This window comes from Stomoxys calcitrans, chromosome 3, assembly GCF_963082655.1.
Source record: "Stomoxys calcitrans chromosome 3, idStoCalc2.1, whole genome shotgun sequence".
Taxonomy (NCBI): Eukaryota; Metazoa; Arthropoda; class Insecta; order Diptera; family Muscidae; genus Stomoxys; species Stomoxys calcitrans.
The window spans coordinates 175,472,932-175,488,154 of NC_081554.1; the positions used below are offsets into that span (position 1 = coordinate 175,472,932).

The 15,223-nt window shown below is 35.6% G+C and overlaps 2 protein-coding genes across 6 annotated transcripts in view; both read left to right on the forward strand.

The window, feature by feature from the left end:
* The window catches only part of LOC106092455 (stathmin), a 426,400-nt gene extending 424,145 nt beyond the window's left edge, over nt 1–2,255 (forward strand). For all 5 annotated transcript variants that reach the window (XM_013259348.2, XM_013259341.2, XM_013259366.2 and 2 more), the window contains one exon: nt 490–2,255. In XM_013259348.2, coding sequence (XP_013114802.1) covers nt 490–582 — 93 coding nt within the window. In that variant the 3' untranslated portion in view covers nt 583–2,255. The remainder of the gene's footprint in view (nt 1–489) is intronic.
* A 10,433-nt stretch (nt 2,256–12,688) lies between these two features.
* On the forward strand, nt 12,689–14,543 carry LOC106092390 (RNA-splicing ligase RtcB homolog). The gene has a single exon (XM_013259236.2). It carries the CDS (start codon nt 12,845–12,847, stop codon nt 14,363–14,365), a length of 1,521 nt encoding a protein of 506 aa, XP_013114690.1. The 5' UTR covers nt 12,689–12,844; the 3' UTR covers nt 14,366–14,543.
* The last annotated feature ends 680 nt before the right edge of the window (nt 14,544–15,223 follow it).

The window sequence follows — 15,223 nt, forward strand, 5'->3', positions numbered from 1 at the left end:
TCTTGATCAAACCAATCTTAAGGCGGTAAAAAGCAACCAAGATAATCAGTTATGATCGTGCTGCCCCGTTATGGCATACTATGACCATATAATTATTGTACATATAATGCCATGCGGCCCTTTTATAGTCTTTGGAAAAGTTAACCAGAGAATTTTGGTCACTTATAAGAGCTAGAAGAGCCACAACAATAACATAAACACAAATACCTACAATCCTGAATCTATTCAGGATTGCCACTTTTTCTTATATAGTTTGGCCATGAGTCCTACCTTCTTTAAGTGTACCTTGTGTGAGACTAAGAACAGCCGTTATATGTTTGTTATATTTATAAACAAATGTGGTAACCCCAAAACATTTATTATTTTCGCACGATAAATTTTAAACGGAAATACCGACAATGAAACTATCTTCCTTAATTAAAAATATTTTAAAACATTTTTTTGTCTCTTTTATTATTGTTTCTTTTCCTTTTTTCCACCTTTATGTAGGAGCGCCGTGCTGAATTGGTACGTCAAAACAAGGCAGCAGCCCAACAGCCATTAAGCGAGGATAACTCAGCACCCATTGCCTCATCTGGCTAGAAGAATTTGGAACGAATAATGCAACAGCAATTACAACACAATACTACTCAACAGTAATAATGGCAAGATGATGGAGATGAAGGAATAAGTGATTATTAAAACAACTAACAACAACACAGCACTACAAAAAAAGAAAACTGCTTCAAATAATTAAAAAAAAAACATAAGAAAAATACTACAACATTAGAGATGATGATCAAATTTCGTTTTGGGAAATCACCCATATAAAGATTTTTCAAAACGCGCATTAACAGAAAAAACAAAACAAACACACACAAACAACAGAAGAACATGGAATAAAACTCATAAACAACTGCTAATAATGAAAATTTCCGTTTAATTATTAAAAACAAAATAATAATAATAAAAAAAAACAATTTCTAAACTATATACTCAAAAGAAAAGAAGAAATTTTCAAAAACAAAAAAAAAATTCAAGAACATGGTAAAACAATAACAAAACGCATATAATCCCCCCTCTCTATCTTTACTATTAATTATTACACAAACAAAAAACAACAACAAATACTAATTATATTTTTCATTAACAAATTATTATTACAAGAAGAAGAAGAAAAACCAAGCAAAACAAAAAGCAGCAGCAAGAGAAACTCATTAAATATTAAACAAGAATGAAAAAAACCCAAAAGCTGATATTTCAAATATAGCATCATCCAAAACCACAAAAACAACAACAGCGACATCTACAGTAAGATGATCTTATAACCAAAAACAAAAACTCTGCTTAAATATGGAACTTACCCTGCCCTAGTCCCATCTCAAAACGTTTAAGACAACAACAAAAACAGCGGCAGCAGCAGCAACAGCATTAACAAAACCCACAGCAACACATGTTCGCTGATATGCAAATGATTTAATAGACTTAGTATTAAAACTTTATATTTTTGCACTATTTCTGTTAAAACAACATATTCTAACCATAGTTCTAAAAACAACCAATCAAAATTTTCATTATTTTAATTCGTTTTATTGAGAGCAAAAATTGATTGATTGATTGATTCATTAAGCGTATAACAACACCCACTTAGCAAAACACAATAACACAACACCCCAAACACTTACATACACAATAAAAAACCCCATAACGTATCAACACCCAACATTTCACAGAGTTGTTCAACAACTGATATGACAGGGTGTTTCAGAGATTATAAATTATTAACCACATGGGCTACACCGAAGAGCGATTAAACATCAACATCATCGTCAACATGTGTAAGGTCGTTGTTATGCTTAATAATATTCATAATGTAAATGTTTAAGTTTGAGTTTTTGTTTTTCCCCTCCTAATTTTTTTCTCATTTTCATTTATTTTTATTAAAAAAATGTGAATTTCCAAGTATTATTATAAATATTATTTTTTTTAACCGAACACTGTAATGTCTCTTCTGAACCTTTTCCTCCCAACCAAAGCCTGGCTGCTTCAAGGAGATGATATGCTTACAAGTTTATAAACCTTCATATGATTTATATAATTAAAAACAACATTTCTTTTCAGTAATTTACTTATATACATATGTATATGTAAGTTTCATTGAAATATAATTTCCATTTTTAATTTTTTTTAATATGTATCGACGTGTAAGTTCTTTTTTTAATAAAAACCATAAAATGCTTCAAAAAAATCAATAAAAACATTATTTAAACAAAAAACAAATCATATGGGTTTTATTTCATTTTGTCTATAAAAAACAAAAGACGATATATAACGAAAACAATAATAAATAAGTATACATAGGTTCCCACTTTATATATAAGACAATGAAAATTTAGAACAGTTTTCAAAATGAATAAAAAAAATATTTAAAGCTAAATTGTCTAAAGGAAAATTATAGTTAAAATTCGATTATTTGATTGTAATTATATAAATGTCAAATCGGTAGACCTAAAGTACGGCTGAGCTCAGCTTATATGAATACCCAGTACTTTTTAATATTTTACAAAACCTATTTATTTATAAGCTATCAACTATATACCCATATGAATTTCTTTTATGAGCTCAAGAATCTCTCCAATGTTGGAGTTTAATGCAGATACTTCACGGGCTAAACCTGCGAGGCCCCAGAGACCATGGGTGAAAGAATTCGGGAAACTATAGATCGGGACTGGTAGGTATAAGTCGCGATTTTCCAAAATAATGACATATGCAAAAATTCAATTCAGTACCAGAGATGCGACCCATATATAGCACTAATTTATGGGGCTAAAACAAATCATCGATCTAATCTCCAATGAAACTGAATGAAATATATCCGTTATTTGTGAAAACAGTAGTAAGCTCACAGCAAATAGACAGACACACGCATGAATAAACGAGGGCAAAGTTATACAAGCTCAAGTCACCAGCCCAGCTGATGAAATTTTCCAATATCAATAAAAACATGAATGTCAATTTGACAGTATACAGAAATTTGACAGCCTAGAGGGAGAGTATGCACCTCTAGCGAAATTTTCGTTGGCAGTCAAGACATTTATGTCGCCACTGAAAAATAGATGTGTAGAATAGATGGCAGCAAACGTCCATTTATAAATTTGGCCCAATTTTAATCATTTTTGGTTAACAAAATACATGTACAAAGTAAATAAACTTTGTAGTCATAGAACTTCTTCCCGTTGGAGACCAAATCAATCAGGACTGCAAACCTCATGGATGACCAACATCACCACATGGCAACGACATAAAACCAACAAAGGGCAAGACAGCGAAGAATTAACATAGGCAAGGCAGGTGCCAAGTCAACTTATCATGCGCAGCCTGAAATTGCTCGATCCATCAAAACATGCAAGAAAAAATTCGTCAATGCCTATTATGTCACCCTGTTACGCAAAGAAAATTTCATTTGAGCTGCGTACCTTCAATCGATATTTTCGGTAACAGTATCACTAACGAAAATTTCACTTAGGATATGTTAATGCATTTTTTATGGTAACGAAAATTCCGCCAGAGGTGCATACTGCCGTTCATGCAGGATTCGCTAAAGCTGCTATCAAAATATATGCGCTTGTCTTATGACATGCCATTTTTTGCATTTGTACACATAGTGTAATGCGAATGAAACTAAATATGAAAATCACTTTTCAAAATGTCACATGTTATTTTTTTTTATTAGAGCGTGCTCTTTTCTTTTTGACGGAAGCATTGCGAAATCAGCTGTAAACATATTTTTGTTTTTTTTTCATAAGAAAATAGCATACACAAGTGTGAGTAAAAATGATTAATAGAAAAATTGACAATTTTGACATATATGACGAATTGCAAATGTGAAATGTCATAAGACAAGCACATATAGTGTGATAGCACCTTAAATATGGATGCGGAAAGCGATCAGCCGAAATAATTTTTTTTGAATTCTTGACAATATTTTCCATTGAGGATGTCTACTTGTTCTTTTTTTACATTCATTCCGTGTTTGTGCTTTTTTTCCTAATTGTGCCAATTTTAATCGGCACATTTTGACATCCTTGATGTTCAGGGAGCCTTTCACTTTCTGTATTTGGCCATTGACTTAACCTCCTATTATTCAGTCATGTGCATCAAAAAATTAATTGCAGGTTTTCCAACAAAAGGTGTAAGTTTGAGTCACCCGATATTTCGGTATCTGTCACTTTTGAAGCTTTTACTCTTTAACATTTAATAAGAAGAAACACCATTATTAAAGAATAAGAAGATACGCCATTATTAAAAGCAGAAAGATACAAGCTTCAACAATGCATTGGAATGATTAAAATACAGTCGCGGTGTATGGTCCACCGGGGTCATTGAACCTTACTTTTTCGAAAATGAGTTTGAATCAACAGTTGTGGAGAAAGGATTGCGCTATCGAGAGGTGATTAATGATTTTTTAAGGTAACACCGCTCACTATAAACGACCATATCATGGAAGATGTTGACAAAGTCTCCTATCTTGGCAGCAAAAATAATAAAGGACGTAGGATCAGAGACAGACAGACATCCGCGTACGTATCAACAAGGCTAGAAGCGCCTTTCTTAAGCTCAACAAAGTTAGCAGGAGATTCAGTGACATCTCACATAATACAAAAGTCAGGATCTATAGTTAAGTTGTAAAACAAATTTTATTTCCGAAACTTCGTAGGGGGTAGATTTTTGTTATTGTGCTAATGAGGCTACCATGGGTCGTGTGGTCTTGGGGTCCATTTGGCTGATTTATTTTTCATTATTAAAGGCATATCATCCTCTTTATTATGAAATAAACATATATGTAAACTTCTGATTCGTTCTAGTCGAGATTTTCTCATATTTTTCTCGAATAGTCGGGATAGGCACAGAAAGTCGGGACAATCCCGACCATCTGCCAAGGCTAGCCCCAATATGCAGTAACCTACATACCAGTACCAATTAGATTTCACGAATTTAGGCGTATTCGCTTATAGGTTAAGAGTTGAGTACTATCTACAACTCCTTGTAATCTATGGGCCATGGTTCCTCTACTTACGATTTTCGTTCAAACCACTTCGAACACGATGCTTTCATTTGAAACCTCACCATTGTCAGCCTAGAACCCAAGCCTTAGGGACTTTTAACACCCATGGTACCAGATAAATATTGAATTTCGTAGCTATAGGACTTCTACAAGTTAGATATCAAATTATTCAAGTCTGGTCGCTTGTGAAGAAAAGAAATCAACCTAAGCCGACCTAACGCCAGCACACCAAAAAACATTTTTGTTTTTCTCGCCAGAATTCGAACCCGGGCGTTCAGCGTCATAGGCGGACATGCTTACCTCTGTGCTACGGTGGCCTCCCAGCATATTATACTCCAACGTAAAATCTGTGCCACTATATGAATGAAAGTCATGGGCTGCGGCTGCGTGTGATGTCGGCAGCATACAAATTTGCAAACACAACTAGGAAATTACGCAATAACAGGCTATTTTGCCTATTTTGCGATCAGAAGACGTTAGAGATAGATTTGCGGACGAATTGGCATTGCATACAATAGATTTTTAAATGAAGCAGGGGATGCTCTTCTCTAACCTGACGCGAAAAAATTACCACTTCAGCCGTGATCCTTAATAGACGTTAGATAGATACGACTCAATTCGAAGGGTCATATGGTCCTTAAAGGAATATAACCAAGTTTCCTCAATTCAATTTTGACGTCTGAAATCAAGCGTCATTCTGTGTTGCCATACGTGTAAAAGTGTTTTTAGGCGCCAAAGTTAAAAAATTACTAAATTTTACTTTTTTAAAAAAATTTTTTGCAGAGTTGCATTTTTTGGACGCAACGCTAAAAATCTAAAGCTCAACGCGCCCATTTTGTGTTGGTCTATAAAGAGTGACGGTCGATTTCAGTCGTTAGTTGAAAATTCTTTAAATTTTGCGCGTTACCTTTATACATTGCATTGAAAAGATGCTCATCTGCAAACAAAAGCAACGCGAAAAGTCAAACAAAGCTCAACACGCTCTTTTTATTTCAGCCTAAACAGAATGATACTCGATTTGAGTCGTCAAAGTTAAAAATCCTTTAACTTTTGCGCTGCGTTCATAAAATGTAACGTTGCAAACAAATTTTACAAAAGCGATGCGAAAAGTTAAAGAATTTTCAAATTTGACGACTGAAATTGAGCATCATTCTGTGTTGCCATGAGTGAAATAGTGTTTTTAGGCGTCAAAGAAATTACATAACTTAAGTTTTGTGCGCTGTGATGAAAAAATTTAACTTTGCGAACAATTTCCACAAAAGCAACGCGAAAAGTTAAAGAATTGTCAACTTTGACGACTGAAATCCAGCGTCATTCTGTGTTCCCATAAGTGAAATAGTGTTTTAGGCGTCAAAGTTAAAAATTATTAAACTTATGCGCGTTGCTTTTGTGTCCAGAGTTGCACTTTTTCAACGCAACGCTCATTCTGTTTCCGTCTTAACTATTACAAGAACAACAAAAGCCTATAACCAGTCTAATAAATTTTAAATTACTGTTTTCAAATGTTCTTCATATTATTATACTTACATACATTTTTGGTTTTTCTCATATGAAATAAACAGAACGTTGCAAAAGAAAAGTGGGAACTTTTGTATACATACATATTTGAAAGAAAAAACTTGACTTATAATGAAAAAAATATATATATTTTTAGTTTTTTATACTTCAAGGAAAGTATGATATGTAATACAAATATAGATTATATTAAGAAATCATAAAATTAAAAAAAAATTAAATAAATTTAATATTTTGTCTATTTAATCTTATATTTAAATAAAACAAACTGAAGTGTAAAAGGTAATAAACATTGAAAAGTGGGTATAAAATAATGATATATACGATAAAAAAATAAAACAAAATATAATAATAAATTTAAAACAAAAACCTAGGAACGACTCTACAGCCGTATAACAAATCCCCAAAAACTTCATATTTTTATTTACTTCCTCAAAACTTAGTATAATTTGCTTGGAGAATTTCCTTTCAATCTCATTGAAGGGGGAGCCTGAAGACGCCTAGCTAAGTAAACTAATTTTAGTTTTGTCTTAATAAAAGACAGTTTACTACTTTTTACTACACATTTGAGCTTAATCATATTTGTTTTTGCTTCGTGGTAAACTAAAATAAAAAGTATAAAAGGATTTATTAAAACCCCAAAAACAATATAATTGTTGAAATATATAATCTTTAAATTTTCAAAATAAATGAACCAAACGCATTATTCACAAATCCTTAAATTTAGTGAAACGCTTTTGCATTAAACCAAATATACAAAACAAAAACCTTCTAGAAATAAACTATCGTACACATACACATATACCTTTTAAATAAATTTAAACAAAAGACTATAAGCCTTATTCTTCAAATCTCCCAAAAGAAAAAAAAAACTTCTACTCTCTGCCTTCTATCCAAATATCTGACATTTTGTTTAAACTCCGAAATCCAGATCTCTCCAAAACTACTGCCTTCAATGTTTCTCAAAATTGTCAATTTTTTTAAATTCAGTCCCCAAGATAGGTCCCTAAACTACATTCGCTATATATGCTTAAAATCAAACCGCCTTTTGTCCTCAAACTACAACTCCCATTTGTCCCCAAACTATATGCCGCCTGTCCTCAAACTATAGTAAACAATTAGTTGTTCTTATTCTAGTCTGTTTATTTTATTATCAACTAACAAAAACACCCTGTTGTGGTACTTTTTTAAACTCTTACAAGTTAGAGGGTGTAATTTTAGGTTTGCGCAATTAAAACGGCTCTGCATACCCAAAAATTCCCTCTCCTCCCATATATATTAAATGTGTGAAATTCATTTCGTAATACAACATAAAACACGAATATATCAAAAAAAAAAAAACAAAAAACCCAAGAAAAGAAAATATAATAATAAACAACAGCAACAATTGTGAAGAAAAAATCAATAAAGTATGAAAATGATACACCATTTGTAATCGGAATGCTAAATAACAATTTTGAGTTGCCTATTTTTTAAACGGTTTATATTGAAAGGTAAGCTTTGGATTAGCGGGATACGTTAACAATAGGTACCATCACTTGTCGAATACAAAAAGTGTAAAGGTTCTCATGATCATTGTGGTTGTCAAAATATGCCGCTCGAAAATGTCACAAATAAGAGAAAACGTAAACGCACAATGAACGTCAGGATACGTTAACAATAGGTACCATCACTTGTCGAATACAAAAAGTGTAAAGGTTCTCATGATCATTGTGGTTGTCAAAATATGCCGCTCGAAAATGTCACAAATAAGAGAAAACGTAAACGCACAATGAACGTCAGGATTCACTAATAGAAGGTTAGGTCTCTTGCGAAAACATAAAGTGGACAGGTCCCTGGAACTTCATTAAGGATGTCAAATCTGCCGATTGAAAATGTCATCCAATATAAAAAATCGTAAACGAAGAATGAAAGTAAAAAAGAGATCAAGTTGACCTTCTCAATGCCAAGTAGGGCCAAAAATGAAAAAAAAAGAAATGGAAGACGTCTGATCGCTTGTCTTAACCTTATTTAGTGAATCCTGGAGTTTCCAGGCGTTCAGCGTCATATGCGGACATGATAACCTCTGCGCTACGGTGGCCTCCCACCTTATCTCTCGGAATATGTAAACCTTGGCACCACTTTCGCATTAATTTAAGATGGATCCCCTTGTGGCTCTTACGCCATACGTCTTTATATTCTTACCTCCAGGTGCCCTCCCCATATAGCAGTTGCTATATCATTGATGTCGCATTAAGGTCTCTTTTCATTGACCTGAGTAACTCTTCAACTCTTCAACAAAATTTGGCACAACTACCCTCCCTTCGTTGTTAGGTTTTCCACTCTTATTTCACCGATCTACTCTTCTAGTCGGGTCACCTGTGACACTGGAAGACCGTGTGCTCTTCATCATCCAACACCCCTTCCTCTTCGTAGATGAAGTATGGTGAACTGCTTTTCCCCATTCTATGTAGGTACTTGTTCAAATATTGCTTGCGTTCTACCGATCCGATCCATATCAGGATTCACTAATAGAAGGTTAGGTCACATGCAAAAACACAAAGTGGATAGGCCCCATAAACATCATTATGGATGTCAAATCTGACGATTGAAAATGTCATCATATAGGAGAAAACGTAAACAAAGAATGAATGTAAAAAGAGAACAAGTTGACATCCTCAATGCCAAGTACTGCCAAATATTAAAAAAAAAGTATATCGGCTGATCGCTTGGCTTAACCTTATTCAGTGAATCCTGGTCGTATATCAGGGATGAGCTTAAAGGTAGGTATTTTACGTACCTTCTAGTGAGCAAAACGACGTCCTCAATCCGCTTATATATTTCTGTGGGGATGTGTTTCCTTGTGAGCTGGGGTAGCTCAGTCTTATGCATTGCCAGCTGTAGTAGAGCTGGCAAACTACCGATAATCGCAACATTTGATATTTTCGATAGTTTTAATAATAAATATCGATACTATCGTTAATTTCCCATCACTTTTATTTCAGACGAAAATGAGAAGTAAAAATCAGGAGATTGATTTATATAGAAGCAAAATCTATGCACAGACCAAATAAAACCAAGGTAAATAAAGTCAATTGGAAGTCATGAGAGAAATCATTGTACAAAATGTTAGCCTAATCGGATGAAAATTGCGCCCTCTATGGACGCAATATGTCTTAAAGAATACATTCAGTGTCGGATTGCTTATTTTTGTTTAGTTTTGCAAAAAATTTAACACTTGCGATAGTACCAATCGAAAATATATCAATCGATATTCAGTCAAAAAATTAAATACCGATTGTGCCATTGATAATTTGCCAGCTCTAAGCTGTTGCCGATGGGATGCCAACCTATGTCTAGTTCTGATCATGATCTGCTGTAGTCTTCGTTGCGCCTTGTCCGTATTTCTAGCTGTGATAACAGCGGCAACATTGTCTTCGTATCGGATCATAAACGTGTTTACTGGCATCTCCATCCTCAATATTCCGTCGTAGCTGACGTTCCAGAGGTCGGGCCCAAGTATGGGAGCGCTCGACGTTACTTTATACCTCCTCATACCCTCGGTGGATGTGTAGAAGAGCACTAGGTCTTTCTGAAAATCGCTCATGATGTTCATAAGATACTCTGGCACTTCAAAGTTGATTTTAATGGCCCGCAATACTTTCAACCACCTGAGGCTTTTAAAGGCGTTCTTAACGTCCAGCGTTGCCAATAATACTATAGGTCTGCTACAAGCGTTCAACCGTTGACCTACTTCCAGGCCCACTATTGTCGACTTCCCTGAGCGGAAGTCATGTTGGCCTCTCGAGAGTACTCCTCCCTCGGTTTTTGCCTCCGCGAGTCTGCAAATGCAAATTGGCCCATGAATATTGAACAACATACGTTAATGTAAACATTATGATTATCTTGTTTAAGTTCCAATGATTGGCTTGTTCGTTTCCCTACACCCCTCCTTTGGCTTCTTCACACAGCTGGACTTAGAAAGTGTAGCTCTTATAGTTTGCCTTGGAGCTTGTAGGGGGATTCTTCCCAATCGCGGAAATCCCCTACAACATCTCATTGGCCTTGTTCGCTCAGCCGGAATGTAGAAAGATTTTTCAAGAACACTTTATCTTTTTACACCGTTCTTAGTAGCTTGTTCGCATATTTAGGATGTAAAGATTTTTTATATTATTTATTAATTATATTTAAAATCCTGTACTGTTATTTATAAGCCTTTTTGTTTTGTTGTACAGAAAAAACAAATAAATATATAAATAAATAAATTTGCAGGATTAAAACAGCCTTATGGAAGATTTTTACGCAATTGGTCTTCCGTATGAGTCGCGAAACAATCTTCTACGACATCATTTGGCAATCCATTGCCTGTATGAATGTTTTAGCAAATATTCGCAACGATTCTTCTAAAGGGTGATTTTTTTGAGGTTAGGATTTTCATGCATTAGTATTTGACAGATCACGTGGGATTTCAGACATGGTGTCAAAGAGAAAGATGCTCAGTATGCTTTGACATTTCATCATGAATAGACTTACTAACGAGCAACGCTTGCAAATCATTGAATTTTATTACCAAAATCAGTGTTCGGTTCGAAATGTGTTCATTCACCGTAACGTTGCGTCCAACAGCATCTTTGAAAAAATACGGTCCAATGATTCCACCAGCGTACAAACCACACCAAACAGTGCATTTTTCGGGATGCATGGGCTGTTCTTGAACGGCTTCTGGTTGCTCTTCACTCCAAATGCGGCAATTTTGCTTATTTACGTAGCCATTCAACCAGAAATGAGCCTCATCGCTGAACAAAATTTGTCAAAATTTGAACACATTTCGAACCGAACACTGATTTTGGTAATAAAATTCAATGATTTGCAAGCGTTGCTCGTTAGTAAGTCTATTCATGATGAAATGTCAAAGCATACTGAGCATCTTTCTCTTTGACACCATGTCTGAAATCCCACGTGATCTGTCAAATACTAATGCATGAAAATCCTAACCTCAAAAAATCACCCTTTATAACACATTGCGTTATAATGGTCCGTATGATTCGCGAAGCACTCTTCGAGATTATCATTGGACAATTCTTTGCTAGTACGGAAGTTTTAACAACTCTGCGCGATGATCTTCTTACAACCCATTGCGCTATAATCGTCCGTATGACTTATAAAACATTCTTAAGGGGGAGTTAGACACCTAGCGCAGCACTTATGCGTGCATGCATGTGGCACGTGCACGCTTTCAAGCGTCCAATATTAAAGGTGGTCTAATGTGTACGACAACCACAAATCATATGGTGCAATCCGCCATCTTGCCAAAAAATTTATGTGCGTGTGTGTATACGTGTGCGTACATGAGCAGAGAATATGCGCGAAGGAAAATAACAACAAAGAGAATGCTAACAAAAATCTGTCATTTTAAGACCGTCAAACCTGGCCGACAGTTGACAACTTTATAAATCCGCCTTGGCGAAACAATTAACAGTGGTCTCATTATAACAACCACAATCCATATGTTACATTCCGCCATCTAGTCATCAAAATGGGATTGTTCTCAACACAACCACGGTACGGTCAAATGAAAGAACGAGAATTACAACCTAAGTAAACGTGCAAAAAATGGGGTGGTTTGCTGTGAATGTAAACACAGGACTGAAATATTAATACCGTCATAACTGGCCGGCTGTTTTCAGCTGTTTGGGTGGCAACACCTTGGGAAAGATTCAGCATAATGTGGCTAGAGCTGTGTACGTCCATGACACAATTACCAGGTAGTGTTCCGTAAACATCTGAGTACAATTTTTTTTTAGCGAAGTCCACTATCTGTCAATGAGTTTTGGATGTGTGTGTGTATTATATTTAGGAACTATACACACACATATAACGAAAAATGGCGCGAACTAGTTACATATACAAAATCGAAGTTGCACCAATCTCTGATTTTGACAGATGTGTACTCAATATTTTGTTGTTGGGCATCTGCCAGTACCTGCAAATGAATATGTCTTGCGTACATCTACTACTCTAAGTGTAAAGTAGCTATTACTAGCAGCACCTATACAACTGACATTTTGAATACGTCGTACGACATAAATGTTGCATGCACTTGGAAAACATATGAAGCTATGCACATTTTAATTATACGAACATGGACACCCTGTAGTGCGAATGAAGTTGAATTAACCATACATACATACATTAAACTCTTCAAGCCGGCATTTACAGTAGAAATTTGCGAAATTTTAGAATATATTGTGAAATTCAGAAAATTCCTTAAGCATTTAATAAGTAAAATAAATAAGAAGTGACAAAATGGTAGTCAGGCCTTATCTCGAGGAACTGAAATACCTTGAAAAGGTTAGCGATTGTTGTTGGCGTATCAAGAAGGGATTTCAGCCCAATATGAATGTGGAGGGCTGCTTTTATGTCAACCAAAAATTGGAAAGGCTAATGTTGGAGGAGTTGAAGAATTCATGTCGCCCCGGTGCGGTAGGCGGTTTCTTGCCTGGAGTTAAACAAATTGCAAATGTTGCTGCTCTGCCTGGCATTGTGGGCAGGTCAATTGGCTTGCCTGATATTCATTCTGGCTATGGTTTTGCAATTGGAAATATGGCTGCCTTCGATATGGACGATCCCAATTCCATTGTGAGTCCTGGCGGTGTGGGTTTCGACATCAATTGTGGTGTGCGTCTATTGAGAACCAATCTTTATGAAAAAGATGTACAGCCGGTTAAGGAGCAATTGGCTCAAAGTTTGTTTGACCATATACCCGTAGGTGTGGGTTCCAAAGGTATTATACCCATGAATGCTCACGATTTGGAAGAGGCTCTAGAGATGGGCATGGATTGGAGTCTAAGGGAAGGCTATGTTTGGGCCGAAGACAAGGAGCATTGTGAGGAATATGGTCGCATGTTGAACGCAGACCCCTCTAAGGTCAGCATGAGAGCGAAGAAACGTGGTCTTCCCCAACTGGGTACACTTGGTGCCGGCAACCATTATGCTGAGATACAAATTGTCGATGAAATCTATGACAAGTGGAGCGCCTCCAAGATGGGCATTGAGGAGAAAGGTCAAGTATGTGTTATGATTCATTCGGGCTCTAGAGGATTTGGTCATCAAGTGGCCACTGATGCTTTGGTGCAAATGGAAAAGGCCATGAAGAGAGATAATATCAACACCAACGATCGTCAACTGGCCTGTGCTCGCATCAATTCACAAGAGGGTCAAGACTATCTGAAATCAATGGCAGCCGCAGCGAATTTTGCTTGGGTGAATCGCAGCTCTATGACTTTCTTAACGCGACAGGCTTTTGCCAAACAGTTCCAGACCACTCCCGATGATTTGGATATGCACGTGATATACGATGTATCGCATAATATTGCAAAGATTGAAAATCACATTGTGGATGGCAAGGAAAAGAAGCTATTGGTGCATCGCAAGGGATCAACACGTGCTTTTCCCCCACATCACCCTCTGATACCAGTGGATTATCAATTGACGGGACAACCGGTGTTGGTTGGAGGTACTATGGGCACTTGTTCGTATGTTTTAACTGGCACCGAAAAGGGTATGCAAGAAACATTTGGTTCGACTTGTCATGGAGCCGGGCGAGCTTTGTCGCGTGCCAAATCTCGTAGAAATTTGGATTATAAAGATGTTTTGGAGAGGTTAGAGGATTTGGGTATTGCCATACGCGTAGCATCACCTAAATTGGTAATGGAAGAGGCTCCTGAGTCGTATAAAGATGTAACAGATGTTGTGGATACATGTCATGCGGCTGGTATTAGTAAGAAATGTATTAAACTGCGTCCAATTGCTGTTATCAAAGGCTGAATTTGAGTGCTAATTCGATTTGGTTAACCATCAGTGTGGTGGTTGATGACGAAGAATTTATATTTGTATGTTTTTTTTATTTTTTTTCTCATTAAAAATATGAGTAGAACTTCTAAATTTTATACTCATTTTGATTATAATTTATTGCAATAAACGATAAAATGGCCATTAGGAAAAATTTAGTGTGATTTATTAAAAATTTGCAAACAACATCGAAAACCACAACCAGAGTATGCGTTGTTCTTTTTAGATAGCGTACGTTTGGTGAATAGTTTAGCTGGCAAACCATGGGCTGCTGCTGCTTTATTATTCTACACCCGGGTTGTTGCTACGCCACCATAATCCCGGCTGGACGATATACCTTCAATACCGTTATCAGGGATAGACCCAGGTATATTAAGGAGCGAAACTGCTGGCAGCAGCTATGTGTATGGGGATAACCACCGTTAAAAATTTGTCTGATGTTCTCGCAAGGATTCAAATCGGGAAACTCATATATATATATATATATATATATATTATATATATGTATATATATATATATATATATATATATATATATATATATATATATATATATATATATATATATATATATATATATATAAATTGGGGCTTTGTTGATGTTAATTTGAAAAATTACTCATCTGTTCTCATGTACTCATATCTTCATATCTTTATTATAGAAATTATTCTCTGAGGTTTATTTTCTATCGCGATTCCCAGGCATTTATTATGTAGATATATTTTTTTTTAATTTAATTTGCACTAAATCCAATGCCATTCGTTACATTTAAAAACACTCTCGCCGGAAAGTAAGATTTTTCTTCACTAAGCTTACACTACGAATTTTTTATG